Genomic DNA, 19,981 nt, shown 5'->3' with positions numbered 1-19,981 from the left:
TAAACCATTGATCCACGGAATCCCTATATGTTCAACAAATCTAGATTATTAAACACTGTGAAATAAAGAATATTCTGGCACGATTCCAGTCGAATGACCTTGACCACATTTCGGATGTAAACATACTGGACCATAGCATTAGTTAGAAAGGTAAGGCAATTCAAAGCAATTTACTTTTACGATACAAAATCATTTGATTTGGCGGGGCAGTCCATGTTTACCACATTGCGCTAAGTATGTGGTTTGGTTTACCAACATTTAAGAGATTCTGATAGAGAGAGTTTGTTTAGATTCAGAGCTCTGCTACCCGGATTCCCCTAGAGTAAATTGGTGAGTTTGCAATGACCTATGATTCATTTCACTGACAAGTTGCGACATGAACGGTGCAATGACCAGCTTGCAGTAAGAACATATACATGATGCCTGCACACACCCTCGACTGTCACCGTTAGGTATTACATAATCAGCCGACTCAGCCAGTATAAATCATGGTAAGTCGTTTTTTTTGTATTTCATGGCTTTGTGTACGTATGTGCCACGTGCACGTCTAATGCTACTTCCCAATGCATATCGCACGGTACTTCAAAACGTAGGCACATATGAAGTACAACCGTCAGCAGCTTGTCTGTAGGTGGACCACAGATTTTTTACAATGGCAGTCAATAGTAGACTACTTCTGGAGAGAGTTTCAAAAGTTCAAGGTCCATCTCGCTTTCATGCGAACAGATCCTCACTTAGCCTTGATAACAATGGAGTTGTTGAACTCCAGTAGAGTTACATTACCAGCACGAAACCATGCTGGTTAAAGGGCAAAACAAACATTGAACTCATTATGCTCTACTTATTGAGAGAGTTGAACCACAACGATGCTTTGGCCAACATAGCTAAAGGTTTGTAAATATATGAATGGTTTTTTACTAATTTAGACCAAAGGCTTTTTACAGAAACAGTATCATTTGCAAAACATTTTTCCTGAAGCGAAATGTGACTGCAGAATTATTTATTTCCGTATTTCATGTCATTTCTCTTCATTTCTCTTCCCATAATTGTCAGTTGTTTCCATACCATTTTCGTTAGTAAATGTATATAAAAGCGATCGAGATGGCAAGATATTATGTCATTTCTACACAGAAGGTACTGATAGGGTAACCGTAGGGTGGTGCATTTGTTTGCCATCGTCAGACTGTCTACGTCCGTGTGCGCATTGCAGTTGCTTTAATAGAGCAGTGATATATATATATATATATATATATATATATATATATATATATATATATATTTAAAAACTATCTACTGTTGATTGACCAATCAGAGTGCTCAATTCTGGGTGTTTTATTTACTCGTAGAGCCTTGGTCACCAAATTCCAGAAACGAATGACAGCGCCGTAGTAAAGTACTGTCCAATCAAAAGTGAACATGTCATATTCTATAGACATCTGGTACGTTTTAATATTCAAATTTGGTAACACAGCGGAAACCAGCTGCAATACAAAATCTGCTGTGCCCTAGGGCATTTATATAATGTGCCCTAGGGCATTTACAGGATGTTCCATTACATTGGAAGGCTATTTCACAAATAAAAGTGTTAATTCATATCCTAAACATGTTACATTGACAAAGGGGACGGTTGACGTAAACACATTGAAAACGAAAATATATCAGTTAGGGGCGATAGTTTTTAAGTCGGATAAAACCCTCGTACTCGGGCTCTTCTGGTATATAAAGTCCAACCCTACGATAAAATGTCTCGGCCTGCGGCCTCGACATTTTATCGTTGGGTTGGACTTTATATACCAGAAGAGCCCTCGTACTCGGGCTTTATCCTATATATATATATATATATATATATATATATATATATATATATATACATATACATATATATATATATATATATATATATTTGAACTTTAGCAGTCAAATAGAAATAATTTTCATTTTTGAGATCTCAATAAAGTATTACATCTCACGTATTATTCGAATATCGTAATTGCCTTAGACTAAGTAAGTCACGTGTCGGGTTGAAAAATTTACAATACCTGGTAAAGGAAACTCTTGCCCGCTCGGCGAGGTGATTTTCAAGGCTGTGAGCGTACCTTTACATAAGTTTAGTGCGCATCATTTATGTGCGCATAATGTGCAATTAGGCCCACTGTTCACGTTGACAACATGCGCACGACCGTCATGCATAAAATACGTTATTCCCCGGTTGAATGAGACGACTATATAGTACAACTACAAATGTGAGTACGTATGGCTAGCTACAAACTATGATGTGTCCGTTCTCAGATATTATTTGAAAGAATTTTAAGGTATGGCGACGGAAAATGTGTTTATTCACAGCTACGAATGTCTGCCTGCAGTTGTGAGTCACAGTCTACGGTATATCAATTATCATGCTGACAGCTGTGACTAACTTACAGGTTTAGACAATGCTCGTGTTACCAACGATAGCAATAAGCGATAAGCAAATAGCGATAAGCTGCTCACGACGGCAGTCCAGTAAAATCTCAATCGGATTTTAACTCAAAACATACGACACCTGGTTACCTGGCGAAGACATCAAAAACCAATCGCCTATATTAATCTTTACAGCCCTGATACGGCTTTTGCGGCCCGAGGTCGTACGGCGGAAGGGCCCGAGCGTGCCAGGCCCGTACGCCGTACGACCAAGGGCCACAAAAGCCGTATCAGGGCCGTAGAGGTTTTATCATATACCTTATGGAATGATAAATATGTAGTTTACATAATATTCAACATCGTTTAGGAGATAAAAAGGCCTGCAATATCAAAAATTCATCACCATTCATAATTGCGAAGGCGGTTTCCCGTCGCGGATTGACATACATAATGCCGTCATTTGTCTACCTGCAGAATTCTAAAACGCGCAAAACAACATGCGTACTAGTACGTGACCAAGAGAGATCCAGGCTGAAATCGAGGTGTAGAAAGGACAAACGCGTGCTGTCAATTTATTGTAATTAGGCCTACTACTGAACAGGCACGCACGCACTTAGCTGTGATATCGCAACGGTACTTGTGGCGTATATCGAACGCGCTCGGGTCATTGGGGTCATCGCCACAGTCCCGCTGCGAGCCAACGCATAGGCTTCGTTGGCAGTTTACTATGAGACCGACCGGTATCGTAGATTTAGCTTGCAAAATAATGAACTATGTTAGCCTTTGAATAAATAAATTTGTATCATCTTTATCATTGACTATCTGAGACTCATTCTGTACGCCTGCCAACTTTCTTGAAGATAAGAACACGTATTTTCGACCATTTTCCCGTGAGCCGTCGACGGTTTCTACGATGTTTGCTCGATCGCGCGTACAACGCACTGAATACATAGGTCAAAAGTTCATATTCAAGCAGGAACCATCGACGACTCACCGAAAAATGGTCGAAAATACATGTTGTCACAGTCGGGCTCATTAGCAGGAGTAGAAGATGAGTCTCAGATAGTCAGTGATACAGTAGGTATAATTTTATTTATTGCATGCTTTATCTATTTTATTATTTGCGAGCTAAGGGACTGGTCAGTTTCTTCGGCCTGGGGGGGGGGTGGATTATTTTTTGCCGACGTCAAAAAGTGGCTGACCCCCCCTATTCCAAATATTGAAAACAGGGTGACCCCCTATTCCAAATTTCTAAAACAGGGTGACCCCCCCCCCCGGGCGCGACAAAGGTAAAACAAAAGATGGACACATAAATTATATATATATATATATATATATATATATATATATATATATATATATATATATATATATATATATATTATTTTACATTTTACATATATTTATATTTTAAATAGTCATTCTATGTTTTAGTGAAATTGTTGACATGTCAGTTGTAAGATAGGAATTTCAAAGTGTCAATCTTAAAGTTTAAATACAGTACATTTTGAATGAGCTGTATTTGAATGAGCTGTGAATGTATTTCACACTTTCTCTGCTTAACCAGATGTCCTGAACTGTTGTACAGAAATGGATGTCAATCATTAATATCAAAGAGGAAAAAGCAGTGAATCAAAAACTTTGATGGGTGTTAAGACTTGCCAACCATCCAATTAAATCTACTGAGGAGCCATAGAGAGCTTTTTTAGCCAAATCTGATGTGTACAGTGTCTGAGAGGACCTTTTCTTGTGTAACATTGAAACCATAAAAGCACAGCTAAAAATGACAAAAACTGCCTTTTTTAACTGTTATTTTGTTCATAAAAAAGCATCTTTCTACAGAAAACCTATGAAACAAAGGAAAATAATTGCATCATGAGAAGGAAAGATATCTTGTCATTTTTCTATCTCTAAAATAAGTCACTGTATCAAATATATATTGTGAAATATTTGTGCATGTTGCTTTCTCATACTGAATTCTCACAGAGAGAACAGAAAAGTATCAGGAATTTGTCATCCTTTTCATATGAAATGCAGATTTCATAATGGTACACTTTCACTTAGCAAACATCAAGATATCTCTGAAAGTATGGCGCCCGAAGGGCGCGCCAAAAAATATGAAACATCCTGATATCTCTGATATATATGCCTTGTATATTAAAGTCATGCACCTGAAGGGCATGCTGAAAAATGTCTGATATATTAAAGTAATGAGCTTGAAGAGCACGCTGAAAAATATTGAACATACAGATATCTCTGATGTAAGTATGCTTGATATGTTAAAGTTGGGCGTGCCGAAAAATATGACTGATTATTAAAGTTATGCGCCCGCGCCGAAAAATACAACTGAATGATGAATTTTGTGGCTGACACTAGCATTTTAGGCAATGATGAGCCTGTGTCAAAATTCAAAAACACACTGACCCCCCCTATTGAGCATTTCAAAAACATGGTGACCCCCCCTATCACCAAAGTCAAAACAGGGTGACCCCCCATGAATCCACCGCCCCCCCCCAGGCGAAGAAACTGACCAGTCCCTAAATCTACGATACCGGTCGGTCTCGTAGTAAACTGCCAACGAAGCCTATGCGTTGGCTCGCAGCTGGACTGTGGCGATGACCTCAATGACCCGATCGCGCTCGATATACGCCACCAGTACCGCTGCGATATCACAGCTGGCACTTAGCATGGAGGTAGTCTCTTCCTACCTCCATGCACTTAGTATACACAGGATTTCACCAGAATTTAGAAATATAAGCCGATGTCACCGTCGCGGCGCCACTATCGCCACGCGCAACTACGTTCTGAGCGAGCAGACGTTTTCTTAACTTTTGTGTACAAATGGAACGTTTGCGGATAGCAAAGCGCGTAGCGACCAGAATCGAGGTAGTTCAGAAATCCACGCGATTGCCCATATTTGGGCACCGGGTCGGGGTATGTATGATACGTAAAAAAAATGCACGGAAGTGAGGGCGCTCTCCCCATAGCTTTACACAGGCACGTGAATGTAGGTAGGCCTGATAAAATATTGATGATGCCTGATTCGATAACTGTTGAGTTAGAACAGTCGATAGGTGCCGTTTTTTAGCTTTCATCATGCGTTTACTACATTACCCTGTTTGTATATATATATATATATATATATATATATATATATATATATATATATATATATATATATATATATATATATATATATATATATATATATATATATATATTATATATACTGTACTCTCCGTGCACAAGTTCAGAGATCGCCATAAAGCCATTATGGTGATAACCGGGAGGGCACATTGTATACATTTTATATATATATATATATATATATATATATATATATATATATATATATATATATATGACGCTGCAAACAATGTTGCATGCGTGTGCAAATCATTCTATATAAAACGTCTCCACACTGAAGTGTGTGCCATGAACGGAGGCAATCTCCACACAGAGATTGAAGCACAGTGGGGCAGCAGCGCGGCGTGGATAATTCGAACCAAGCTAGAGGGTCTCCGAGTCGTTGACCGCGCGCCCCACCAAAAAGACAGAAAATGTATATCGTGGAAAACGCACAATACCCAAAAAGTTGGTGAAAACCGTCGCCTGTGGCAGAGATTAGTGTGGCTACTGTACTGCTGAGACTCCCCAGCTAGGTTATAATTTTCCATGGCGCTACAATCTTTGTACAAAGATTGGAACGGAGGGTCAGACACATATGAATAGATGTGACATCTGTCATCACGAACAACATTGCAGTGTGTGACAGAAATGGACTGAAAGTATCAGAAACACGATTGGAACAAATTTGGAATAATTGGATGGTGAAGTAATGTCGGTTTAACCTGCAAATGTAAGCTTATCTGCTTTTCTTTTCAAATCATACACTTGTTTTTATGAGTACTATGTGATATTGCAATATTAAGCTAAAGGGCACCTAACTCTTTTGAGAAATTTGAAAAATATGAAGATCCAATTATCCCAAATTAGTTCCAATAGTGATCAGAGAGAAAACAAAAAAAACTTCCGCTTATTGTAGTGGATGCCCAAGGTGCATAAGAACCAATCCGGAGCTCGCTTTATTATAGTATCAAGCACTTGCAGCACAAAACCACTCAGTAAAGCGGTTTCTACTGTCTACAAATTAATTTTTGAACAAATGCATATATTCCATCTATAAAGTACATTTTATAGGAACATCAAAACCTACTGGGCTGTAAAAAAATATTTTCCAGTAATTGAAAAGTTGAAAGTCATCAACACTATAGAAAAAAGGCCAAATGCATCTCGACGTTCGACTTCAGCACACTACACCCAAAAAAACATAAGGATCTACTGAATATTTGTATGATGTAGTTGACTTTGTATTTGAGGGTGGAACTAAAGGGTACATTCATTTTTCTTCTTCTAAGGCATTTTTGCGCAAAGATAAACAAAGTTATTGTTTTTCTCAAGCATTATTGTAATCTGCCATAGAACATCTCGTAGTAGAAAGCTATTTCCAGATAGGCAACAGATTGATTTTACAAACCATAGGCATTCCTATATGGATATTGACCAAGCGCTATTCTGGGCAAATTTATACTTACACAGATATTAGTATAGATTCATGTCAAAAGCTCGTGCTCGGAAATTTCATGGATGCGCTTGATTCATCGATGACGTATGTTTCCTGAATGATCACGGAAAGTTTTGTAGATCGTATGAACAAATTTATCCGACAGAGCTCAAGTTTAAATGTGAGCATAATGTGCAACACCCGTACGAAAGATCAAAACTTGCTTCATATTAGTACATATGTGTTACAAATTTGCTAAACACTTTAATGGAACATGTGAAATATGCACCAAGTTTGCTCTAGTTTGGTACAAACTAAGGGGATTTTCACCGTGATTGTGGTGGAATTTGTACCAAGCTTGTAGAGATATGTGAAATATGCGTCAAGTTTGGTACTGACTTCAGACTTTTTTTGCTGTCACATATGGCACTGTTGTACAAAATTGTAGCTGTGATATCGCAGCGGTACTTGTGGCGTATATCGAACGCGATCGGGTAAAGTCCCGCGGATGTTATGAGATAAATTTTCTGCTCAAAGTGTTGGGAAACCCCCAAATTTTTATATTTTAGGTAATTTTCTTTTGTGACCTTAAATGACCTACACCAACCCACTGTCCCAGGATATGTTGTGAGAGAGTTTTGAAGGCTGCGAACATAATTTTGTCATATTTAATATCAATTTGTAGTAAAATTTGATCCAGAAAACAAAGCTGAGGTAATTTTTTTAATTGCGGGTCAATTTTTGCAACTGTTGCATGTAAGACATACAAGAACTGATGAGAAATTTGGATCCAGGATAATTCCAGATGTCGTAATCCCCCCACAGTGGAAGGCATTTCACTATCTGTAACTGATTTAAGTGCTGTTTACATTCGAATGATAGCACTCATAACATTAATTAAAACATCCCCAAGGTTGTAAATACATTTCCTGCCAGCTGGTCTTATGTAAGGGGTGGAACATTTGATATTCAGGAGGGGGTAGGGGATAGAAGATTGATGAGGTAGCATTACTTTTTACCAGATCCCTTGTACATATTTTTCCCACTTTTTATTTTTTCCCCACTCTCCCACCTTTTCTTTTGTCAAGCTTCTCTGGCTAATTTTTTGTCGACATTTGCTTATGTATGTAGGATCTGCTTGTCCCATTGCTAGAGAAGTTGATATGCATGTTCCTAAAGATGACCTCCAGTACCTAAGTTGCAGACCTTATTTGCTTTTGTCATTCTTGTTTTTCTGGTTTAAATATTCCTTGAATTTACCAATTCAAACCGAATGTGAGCACACTGTCCTTGACGGTATTTTACTTCTTCTAAGGTATTTTGGCGCAAAGATAAACAAAGCTATTATTTTTCTCAAGCATCGTCGTAATCTGCCATAGAACATCTCATAGTAGAAAGCTATTTCCAGATAGGCAACTGATTGATTTTACAAACCATACGCATTCCTATATGGATATTGACCAAGCGCTATTCTGGGCAAATTTGTACTTACACAGATATTAGTATAGATTCATGTCAAAAGCTCGTGCTCGGAAATTTCATGGATGCGCATGATTCATCGATGACGTATGTTTCCTGAATGATCACGGAGAGTTTTGTAGATCGTATGAACAAATTTATCCGGCAGAGTTCAAGTTTAAATGTGTGCATAATGGGCTACATTTCTTGAATTGGACATATCCATAGTGGATGGAATATTTGTCTATAAACTCTTTGACAAGTGCGACGATTGTAAGTTTTTCATAGTGAGAATGCCAGATCGCGAAAGTAACATCATTGATTAATCTTTTATGGCACTGTACTGTCAGAATATCTCCGCATTGCTAACGCAACACTTCTAATAGAAAACTTTCTTCCGAAAGTTGCCAGCCTGTATTACAGGATGCTGTCTCAAGGAGGAGTACAATGTAAAATCATCAGACAGTTTCATAAAGCTATGTCAAGATATCCGGTACGTTTTGAAAAATTCAATACAACACCTAAAGACATCACACGTAACATCAGACTCTGAAAAACTTATGGTGTGGTGGTACCTAATCAGTACTGCTTGGGGAGCCAAGGCAGTTGACTCAGTGTGTTATTTTCAAATCCCTGAAACGGTCGCCTTGGTAAACAACTGATGAACACTTATGGAGCTTTTTATGATGTTCATTCTTTGCTACATGATAATTGTTATAAACTAATCCTGCTGATGTCATATCTTCATCATTCATCTTACACCGTCTTAGAGAACACATAATGAGCCACTCTTTGCATTTGCATGACGTTACTATACACCATTGCTGTACTTATTTCTGTCCGAGTAAATTTAAACTGTATGACTACTTCTGAATATATATATATATATATATATATATATATATATATATATATATATATATATATATATATATATATATATATATATATATATATATATATATATATATATATATATATATATATATATCGATGCGGAAGGCAGAGTGTCATACCCGGTAAGTGTCCGAAGAACGCAGGATGCACGGAAACTTAAGTAACCGATATTATTACTATTATTACTTTGTTCTTGGAGTAATTTGTATTATATATATATAAATATATATATATATATATATATATATATATATATATATATATATATATATAGATAGATAGATAGATAGATAGATAGATAGATAGATAGATAGATAGATAGATAGATAGATAGATAGATAGATAGATGGATACATAGATAGATATATAGATATTTATATATATTTAACTGAACACAAGATATATATATATATAGATATATATATATATAGATAGATAGATAGATAGATAGATAGATAGATAGATAGATAGATAGATAGATAGATAGATAGATAGATAGATAGATAGATAGATAGATAGATTTAACTTAACACAAGATCCCAAGTAGGTCTACTGCGAACTCGGACTTGATTTTCAGTTTCTGTAGAAAATAAGACAATACATGTGGTTCCATTTAATACTAGATTCAACATCCTACGAAGACTGCAGCATGAAAACTGGACGTAAGATATTGGTGAATTGCTTTTGTGTTGTCGGACTTACCTTTTTCCTGATTATTCTACAAGTGCTTTCAAATGGTTCCATAGTTTGTGTTACGAACGTTAACTCAATGCCTCACGCAAGAGATGGGGAAGGTGTCTCCGTACTGGATGTATTTCACAGTATTGATACAAATTGGAGCTTCAATGCCAGAGAAGCGGATATATTTAGGTATGTGCACAGCTTTGTTTTAGCATGTTACGGAGTATGTGTGTTACATTGGTCTATTTTGTTTGAGTGTGTGTAAAACATTACATATAGATTTAGAGAGGGGAGGGGCTCCTGAAAGGCCTTTGAGCTATACTTGTCATATAGTAGTCTACTAATCAATATTTTGAAAGGTAATGAAACCCAATGTAGCACCCTAATAAGCCTGATTGAGTGCAACAATGAGGGACACTGTCATGATGTATGTATACCTATCACAATCTAAGCTCACATGCCCCAAAATATTTTGTACACTGAACACGTAAAACTGAATATGTCATCTTATGTGATATTGTATTCTATGTTTTCTGCGTGGTGTCAAATGTTTGAAAACGGTGGGAAATGTAAGATGAACTGAAATCTGCTTAATTTCCTTACTGCTCTATCACAAATGAAGGTTGGCCAATTGGAAAGTATATTTGAGAATACATAATGAAAATATTTTCCATTTGAAGGTCATCTAATATCAGTAAGTCGATGCTAATGAGCCTTAATGGCACTTTTGATTGGGTGATTTTCCTTGATGGTATATTTTACGTTATATATGTCTAGATCAGAGCTGGAGGACCATTGCACAACATCCAAACTATTTATTATAACACAGGAAAATGTTAAATATCATGGTACAATAGGATACGAGGCCGAGTGGCTTTCGTGGAAATTTGTGACATCAGAAATATACGATAGATTTCCAAAGGTAACGTAACTTGACATGTACTACTTATCAAAGGCCAAACATTGGTTCTTACCACAATTCTTCACAGATTCACTTTAACTATCAAATCATCAGTGTTATTCAAGTGAAGCATAACATTTTCCAAATAAAGTGTTCATCTGTAAATGCTGAATACATAGATAAATACGATTTTTATAAAACTGTCATGCTAGTAAGGGCCTGACATTATTCATGAATGATGAGTTTACCAATTTGATCACAGGCGCTCATGACATGTGTGCATTTGTAGACCCAGAACACATAGATAAGCACAATTTTTACAAACTGTCTTGCTGGTTAAAGACCTGAGATTATTCATGAATGATGAGCTTTATCTTCTTCCTTCTGTATGTTGTTATAATCATCACTGGCCTCACCATCACTTTAATCTTATCATCATCATCATCTTCATCATCATCCTTTTCTTTAGATCACGATCATCCTCATTGTCATCACCATCGCTTGGAGTATTCGTTTTTGATCACCTGCGCTATTCTTTCTAATAATCTGAATACAGGGCTTTGCTGCCTACCTTCCCGTTTCGATGTCTGGTATGCACACATTGTGTGCACAGAACACATGGGGTTTTAATCTTACATAAAAACTATCTAATGTTGATTGACCAATCAGAGTGCTCAATTCAGGGTGTTTTATTTACTCATAAAGCCTTGGTCACCAAATTCCAGAAACAAATGACAGCGCCGTAGTAAAGTACTGTCCAATCAAAAGTGAACATGTCATATTCTGTAGACATCTGGTACGTTTTACTATTCAAATTTGGTAACACAGTGGAAACCAGCTGCAACACAAAATCTGCTGTGCCCTTGGGCATTATATAATGTGCCCTAGGGCATTTATAGGATGTTCCATTACATTGGAAGGCTATTTCACAAATAAAAGTTTTAATTCATATCCTAAACATGTTACATTGACAAAGGGGACGGTTGACGTAAACACATTGAAAACGAAAATATATCAGTTAGGGGCGATAGTTTTTAAGTCGGATAAAACCCTCGTACTCGGGCTCTTCTGGTATATAAAGTCCAACCCTACGATAAAATGTCTCGGCCTGCGGCCTCGACATTTTATCGTTGGGTTGGACTTTATATACCAGAAGAGCCCTCGTACTCGGGCTTTATCCTTACATAAACAACAGGATGCCTTACAAGAGAGGCTGCCGTAATTAAGAAATTAGGCCTTTAGCAGCAGACACAATTCAGATTACAGCTGGCGTGGCAAGAGAATAAACAACAAGGGTCACCTCCAGTACATATGATCAATAAACAAGGATCATTCAGTCAATATATTTCTTGTTTGGTGTACTTGTCTTTAAAAGTCACAAGAAACGAAAACATCCTCCGACAGTAATTAGTCTAGTGTAATCTGAGGGCCTTGTTGTTCATGTAAGGGAGTTTTCAGTAATTACAAGGGGGTGGGCCGGGGGAATTTCGCGCACATCTGTACCGTAAAATGTGACCCTCCCCTATCCAAAATGTGACCCTCCCCTTGTCATACATTCTAAAAGTGGACCCTCCCCCCAACCACTGCGGTATTCTCCCCAGGAATAACTGAAACAGTATCAGCTAATTTATATAACAATAGATTAAATTGTTATGTTCAGGACAAATTACAGAGGGGAGGGCTGGTGTTTTTGGAGGGACACTCGCAATTTATCACGCAAGAATTTTTGAAGAGATATGCTATTTCATACACATTTGAGGGAGGGTCACCATATTTTGTGCAACTATCGAGATGTGGCTAATTTAGTTCTTCATCCAAAAATATCAAATCATAATACATTGAGTCTATCAGGCAAATTATTGACAATTTTCCCCCACAAAACATGCTATATCTGTATGTTATATATGTTTGATAATGTATTAAATGTACTTTGCTTGAATTTGGAAGCAAAATGTGCATTCGTGTAGAAGAAATTGATTTCTGAATTTCATCTAAAAGTTGGTTCACTATCCATGGTGTCCATGATGAAACTATGAATAGTTTTTTCCAACACAAAAACAGGTAAATCTTTGCATTTGTGTATTCTTGATTATTGATATTAATGTTCATGATGAGACTAGAGTGGTTACAAGTCTATGGTTGTGTAAGAAATTTGATTTTAGAATTTCACCAAAATGTCAATTCACTATGCATGGGGGTCTATGATGAAACTATGAATAATTTTTTTCAGTACAAAATTAGATAAATCTGTGCATTCATGTATGCTGAATTATTAACATTATTGTTCTTGATTAGAGTAGTTACAAGTCCATGGTTGTGCAAGAAATTTGATTGTGGAATTTCACCGAAATGTCGATTCACTATGCATTTTCAGTACAAAATCAGATAAATCTGTGCATTTATGTATGCTGGATTATCTAAATTATTGTTCTTGATTAGACTAGAGTGGTTACAAGTCCATGGTTGTGCAAGAAATTTGATTTTGGAATTTCACTGAAAAGTTGATTTACTGTACATGGTAGTCTATGAGAGAACTATGCACAATTTTTTTCAATATAAAAATTGACAATATCTGTGCATTTATGTACATTTGATAATTGATATACACTTTTCCACTTGTTGCATATGTTTTTGTCGCTTGACTTTTATCAGTTTTAACTGTCACCGTAAGGTGTTTAATGTAGGATACCACTGCATCTTCTTTGCTTGTGAAACTTGTGGATAATGTGTACGTATTTTGTCGGTGATTTCCTATTCAGGAAATATCACACGGACAATCAAAGTTTTGGCCATAAAATCAGCTTCTGTAAAAAGTGACCCTCCCCCCAAGATAGGTTTATAAAAAGTGACCCTCCCCCTTGAGCTGTTTTCTAAAAAGTGACCTTCCCCAAATTCCCCCGGCCCACCCCCCTGTAATTACTGAAAGCTCCCTAAGATAAAACCCACCATGCGTTCTGTGCACACAATGTGTGCATACCAGACATCGAATGGGCAGGCAGGCTGCAAAGCCCTGTAATTGCCAGGAACTCACTGTTCTTCTCAATGTCCTGTAAAGCATTTAATGGTAACCATACATTGACATTTATTTCAATCTATGGCTGGACGGAATAACGCATGTGCAGGTTTTGTTGAAAGGCTGAATACTGAATATTTCAACATGATAGCGTGTACAACAATATATTTGAAGTGATAACAAGAACAAAAAATACTGCAAAATGTTACATTTAGGTCAATAGTGTTGGCGTAATAAATGTTTAACCATATAATAAGGAGAGAGGGTTGATTAGACTGTCAACAGTCCCTTGTGCCTTTTCTGTTTCTTATTGTTGTAGTCTCTCGCACATACGAGGGTGGAAGGAATTGAAAGCGTAGCGCAGAAGGCTGAGGTCAAGCAATAACTAGGTGCAAGTTATTTATTAAACTGAAACCTGACTTACCCTTGTGCTGTTTGTTTATGCTGGATTTTGACCAGTTCATGACATATGCACTCACTATCGCTCGTGCATATATGAAGTGAACTGGTCAAAATCGATTGGTATACCGTCGCTGGGTGTGATTTATTGCTATTATATGATAACAATATATTGAAATTCTGGCGTTGAACGTCAAAAACGGATTTTCGCTCAAGCTCAGAGCTCACGCGTATGCCAGCCGTGGTATTTCGCCAATATACCACAGTTCTGTACGCGTCTCGGCCAATCAGATCACTGTATTTGCGCCATAATATACTGGTATGATGTGATATGAAATATGGGAGACGCCCTGACCATTAACGTGCATTTGTGGACCAGCGCGAGAGAAAAGTATTAAAATTAACAGCTCATTAATTTTGGGTTTCCTTTCGCCCACGCTCATAAACGTTAATAGTTAGGGCGGAGTCTTTTATTTCCATCATAAGCTTATTATCAACGGCGGGAAAGGTAATTGCCAATTTGAATATTTGATCAACTTACATAGGGATATAAATCTAGCTCTACTTTACTAAGGTTGATGATAGTGCTTATTTACATTGAAGGTACCAAGATATAACATTGGTGGAAGTTTGACATTCTGATCGATCGTTTATTTGCATATGCAATTATATTGTGTAATTAGGCTACATATCAATACTGAAGGCACCGATTTTTACCGGACTTCTGCTATAATATATTGATCCTACTTATGTTAAGTTATTTTGTCAGTTTGATATGGACGACGTTGTAATTATAAGGTATTTGAAAATTCTTAATTACGCTAGGTATATAAATAGTGAGTCAGCCGATTTTGCTGGAACCTCTGCTATGAATCGATCATTGCTAGTATAATTACAGTTTTTGTAAGTTAGGTGAGTGTGACATTCTAATTAATAGCACCTTTGCATATGTAATAAAATTACATGATTAGCTCATACATCAAAAGTGAATCTACTGCATTTTATTGAACTTCTAAGGTGCGTTTAGTTTATACAGTAAGATTTGTTCATGCTTAAAGTTTGATGACTGTGCTATATCATAATTAGTTCATTTGCATACATGTTTGTATAAATGCCAAACTGAAAGTAGAGCAAATATCAAGGACGAATACTCTGAACTCGAACAAGTACAACATTGATGAATGACATGTCGTAACCTCAAAATAATAAGCATGATAAGAAACATCACGCTGGTGTAGAGTATACATAAATATGTATAAACACCAAGATTTTTGTTATATTTGCTTCCATACAATGTTTCTAATGCATTCCTTATAGCACACAGTGTCCATCGAAGTCTTACTTTGATTTGTTCTCTTTTTCAGAAAATCCCATACGAGAAAAAAATGTTTAAGAAATGTAGTGTGGTTGGTAGTGGTGGAATTCTATTGGGTAGCAAATGTGGCAAGTTCATAGATACAGCAGACTTTGTAATGAGGTAATTACATATATCTGTTGATTCTCGTGTTATATAGAATTACTTCTGGATCTGCATTCAATTTTACCGATAATAATGTACATATCATATTAATATCGACTTGGCATTTCAAATACTATCAAAGGAGACCGAGAAATAAGCATGGTATAGAATTACCCAAAAATAATGAATTACTGGGCCTTACAGTGAATTTCAAAATAGCTTTGACTTACTGTAAAACGTGCTTGGGTGATAAGAAAAACATTTATGGCGATAGAAAATGACGCCACCTGCATTCATTACAGTGTTGCCGCGCTGTCTTTAAAAAATTAACAACCGTACACTGATTGCTTGAACATTCTTATATTGCCTTTATCTCATTTCCCGGCTATGAAACTGCACAGAACGTTATAAAGGATAGGAATTTTTTCTCAGGCAGCTACACTGGTCGATACAACGATTGGCATTTCCGACACTGAACGTGTTCTGTTATGAGAACAGTTGACGTCGTATTGGGTTAAATTGTTGCAAAATCTACCCTTTGGCGTCATTTTCTATCGCCAGGAACGTTTTTCTAATCACCCAAGCACGTTGTAGGGCCTAATTCTAAGCTATTTTGATATTCAGTATTAGGCCCTATTGCCGTTTAGTCTTTATCAGTTTCAACAGTATAGCCACTGGAGATTAAATCGTGGCCATTTGCACCTGTTGTTTTCCAATTGTATATCATTTTAATTGGGAGTCCCCAATCAGGGCTTCAAACTTAACCATGGCATGTTTGCAAACACATGGAATGGGCTGATTTCTCGCATAAGACACATGGTCCACAATGCATGCTATATTGTGCATTTGTGGTGAACTTTCAAGTTACGTGTGACTTCAATCTGAAAATGATGAGTATATGTTTCATTTAAAATTATTCAACTCAGAATAGTTAAGGAAGTGTCATTATCCCATTTCCATCTGCGATAGAGATATTAATTACTATGAAAATATATTTTTGTATTTAACACTGACAAACGTTATATGTGGTCGCCATCATATATTGATATATTTTCACTTCTAGCCTTAAAAACATTTAGTTGGCGATTATAAACTAATACATAAGTGCAGCCTCGTCTAGAAAAACACAAGTGCGAAATATCGATAACTTAACATAAGAAGATCCTAGGCAGTCATTTTCACATATTCTCGTAACATAATAGAATTTTTGTGAGGATCTGTAAAATTGTGAAATGAATGGATACTATTCATAGGTATAAATAATTTGATAACACAGTCAGAAATGATGGACAATGCATGGTGTACATGTTATAATATACTACACAATCAAGTGGCACCATACATAACACATACATTTCTAATATTCAATTTATACATTGATACACTAATGTCATTGAAATCGTGTTACAGACATGCATTAGTCGGTGGCATTTTTGTAAAAAGTCCCTCATTATCCAGTTAATGTATTCTCAAGAATTCGAAAATTTACACAGCTTACTTATTGCCAGTAGAACGTCCAAGATTCTAGACTTACAAACAGTTGGATCACAAGGCAGTCTGTACCAAACCTAAATCTTGTATTAACATTTTCACTGCTCTTCTGATTAATATTCTTCCAGTATTAATCAGTCCATTTGGACTAATTCTTATTTTTATTTACAGGATGAATTTTGCAGAGGTCACCACTTATAATGATGATGTTGGTTTGAAAACAGATCTGGTCACGTTAAATCCATCACTGTTATGTTCCAAGTGAGTAATGGGCATTGATCAACATCCATATATATATATATATATATATATATATATATATATATATATATATATATATATATATATATATATATATATATATATAATATATATATATTATATATATATATATTGTTATTATTACTTAAAGGCCGTACGGAACGGCCATACCCAAGGCGTACACCCCTCCGGCTGTATCTGCACGTTCATTGTTAAACGGTTTCAAGGGACCCAGTGGACGAATGTGAGACGTCTCGTGCTCTCTTGTGCACAGGCTATCCAGCAGCGCGTTCAATATAACATTTCACAGTTTCACTATAAATCGGGAGAAACATTGATAACATTGCACGAAAACGGCCACAACTCAGACAATTTGATGCCCTAGTCACGAATGAAAGATGTATAATAATAAGGTTATCACGGAAATCCCGGATGCACTCGCACGTTGGCGCCGCGCGTCGCCCTCCGCTTTGCGTCAGGCGATACGCTGCGCTAATGCCTCAAAGTATCCCTAATTTTAAAGTAAGAAGTTATGGAATATGGAAATAAGTAAAGCAGGGTCTATGTATGTGATAACACAATCAGCGTACTGTTCTCTTTGTTGTGTATATGAAGCGTACGATCATTCATATTTCATAATTTATGGAAATTGAATTTTCATTTCGATTTGTTATAGTTACTCTGGCCTGGACGAGAGAGGAGCAGTGAGGTTCAAAGACTACACCAAGCAGCAGTATAAAAATGCACCAGTCTATACATCACCTTTCAGTTACCATGGGCTTACTACAGAGCTTTCATTCAAAGCACATGATACACTCAAACCCGAAAACATAAAAGTTTTCTTTGCCCATCCAGACTTCATATATACGATGAGAAAATTTTATCAACAAAAGAACATCACAGAAACCCGAGTGACAACAGGCAAGTTAAATTATAAAACTCATTATTACGATGATAGTAAAGGTATACTGTCACCTGTTCCAATTTTGCCACAGTTACCATGGAAAGAGAAAATCTAACCAATGACAGATTTTAAGCGGGTGGCTGCTTTTTAAAAACAGCGCCCTCCCATGGGCATTTTGAATATCAAGGCACGCCCCTTTGACCATATATGGGCATATTTAGATTACAGGTGACTGTATACCTTTAACACTTCTACTCTTAAAGGGACACTATATGTCTGCCATCAATTGACCTTATCCGAAAAGTATGATATGATACATTAATTGGATTTTAATAGATATGGATTTTAATAGATATTGATTTTTCATCATATTTCCTAGAGATTAAAATAAGGAGCAATAATGTTTGTTCAGATGTAGTGGCTGGTATGAAATTTATTGCAACAAATCACGAATGATAATGTTTGCTTTTGAAAAATTGATAGAAATCATTTTTGAGACTAATAAAAGCAACATCTGAAAGACTCAATTTTCAGAAATGGCACATCACACGACATCTACAATCAATGAATATTGTTATGTCTTTGAGGTCAAGAGACTGCCCTATCATTTCTAGAAAAAATCTATTTCAGTGTGTAGTATTCGGATACAAGTACGACAACAGTAACAATTCTGACTTTCACTTTAATGACGGAGGTGTATCTTAACCTCTGTGCTGTATTTGCATTTATGCTATTCATGGATGTATAGCACTGTAACAGTTCCTGCAAAGTTTAAGGTTTCAGCCATTAGGTACTCACCAAATCAGCCACAAGCTATCGGGTTACGCTCCCATGCATTAACATTTCAATTGATGTTTCGAATAACAAGCAACCTTGTAGCCGATATAGCTCCACAGATTATTGCAAATAACAATTTCCTGTTTTTTGTCAAGATTAAACATCAAAAACACTTCGGTCTCTAATGGCTTTATGTTTGTAGGGTTGATACTGATCACTGCAGCTGTAAGTTTCTGTGAAGAAGTTCACGTGTATGGATTCTGGCCTTTCTCCGAAGACCCGGATGGAAAACCCCTCAACTTTCATTATTTTGACGCTTATTCATACCCGAATTACCTACACAACATGACAGCCGAGTTTAAAATGCTTGTGGATTTGCACAACAAAGGTGTTATACGGTTACATGTCGGCAAATGTAAGAAGTGATATTTACAGACAGCCCACAGAGAGGTTTTTAGTGCCTAGGTGATAGAGCTGTTTTAGTCAGTTTAGTCAATCTGTGTTTTAATAAAATTGTTGTAATATCAGTTTTAAAGTAGGGATTCAAAGTCTCCATATTTTGAATGAGCTGTGAATGTACTCCACACTTTCTATGGATAACCAGATGTCCAGATCTGTTGTACATAAATAGATGTCTATCATTAATATCAAAGAGAGAAAAGAAGTAAATCAAAACCTTTGATGGGTGTTTAGACTTGCCAGAGGTATTTTTATAAGTTTTATAATATATATTTTTATAAGTGTCTGAGAGGACATTTCTTTCATTATTGAAAGCA

At 36.6% G+C, this 19,981-nt stretch overlaps 1 protein-coding gene across 2 annotated transcripts; it reads left to right on the top strand.

The window, feature by feature from the left end:
- Positions 1-368: 368 nt before the first annotated feature.
- On the top strand, positions 369-19,740 carry LOC139124488 (alpha-2,8-sialyltransferase 8E-like). Of its 2 annotated transcripts, none has more exons than XM_070690629.1 (7): positions 369-491; positions 9,943-10,189; positions 10,778-10,922; positions 15,678-15,790; positions 17,435-17,524; positions 18,201-18,445; positions 19,408-19,740. In XM_070690629.1, the coding sequence occupies exons 2-7, from the start codon at positions 9,969-9,971 to the stop codon at positions 19,629-19,631; spliced, it is 1,038 nt and encodes a 345-aa protein (XP_070546730.1). In that variant the 5' UTR covers positions 369-491; positions 9,943-9,968; the 3' UTR covers positions 19,632-19,740. The 2 variants fall into 2 exon arrangements, with proteins under 2 accessions (XP_070546730.1, XP_070546731.1); XM_070690630.1 differs by lacking the exon at positions 369-491 and adding an exon at positions 2,241-2,312.
- The last annotated feature ends 241 nt before the right edge of the window (positions 19,741-19,981 follow it).

The sequence above is a fragment of the Ptychodera flava genome, assembly GCF_041260155.1.
Source record: "Ptychodera flava strain L36383 chromosome 23 unlocalized genomic scaffold, AS_Pfla_20210202 Scaffold_24__1_contigs__length_23054250_pilon, whole genome shotgun sequence".
Taxonomy (NCBI): Eukaryota; Metazoa; Hemichordata; class Enteropneusta; family Ptychoderidae; genus Ptychodera; species Ptychodera flava.
This window is presented reverse-complemented; position numbering and strand designations above follow the sequence as displayed.

Coding starts and splice junctions, on each gene's coding strand:
- LOC139124488 (XM_070690629.1), top strand. CDS start 9,969: ATGAAAACTGGACGTAAGATATTGGTGAATTGCTTTTGTGTTGTCGGA. Junction 10,190..10,777: donor AGAGAAGCGGATATATTTAG/GTATGTGCACAG, acceptor ATATATGTCTAG/ATCAGAGCTGGAGGACCATT. Junction 17,525..18,200: donor CCATCACTGTTATGTTCCAA/GTGAGTAATGGG, acceptor GATTTGTTATAG/TTACTCTGGCCTGGACGAGA.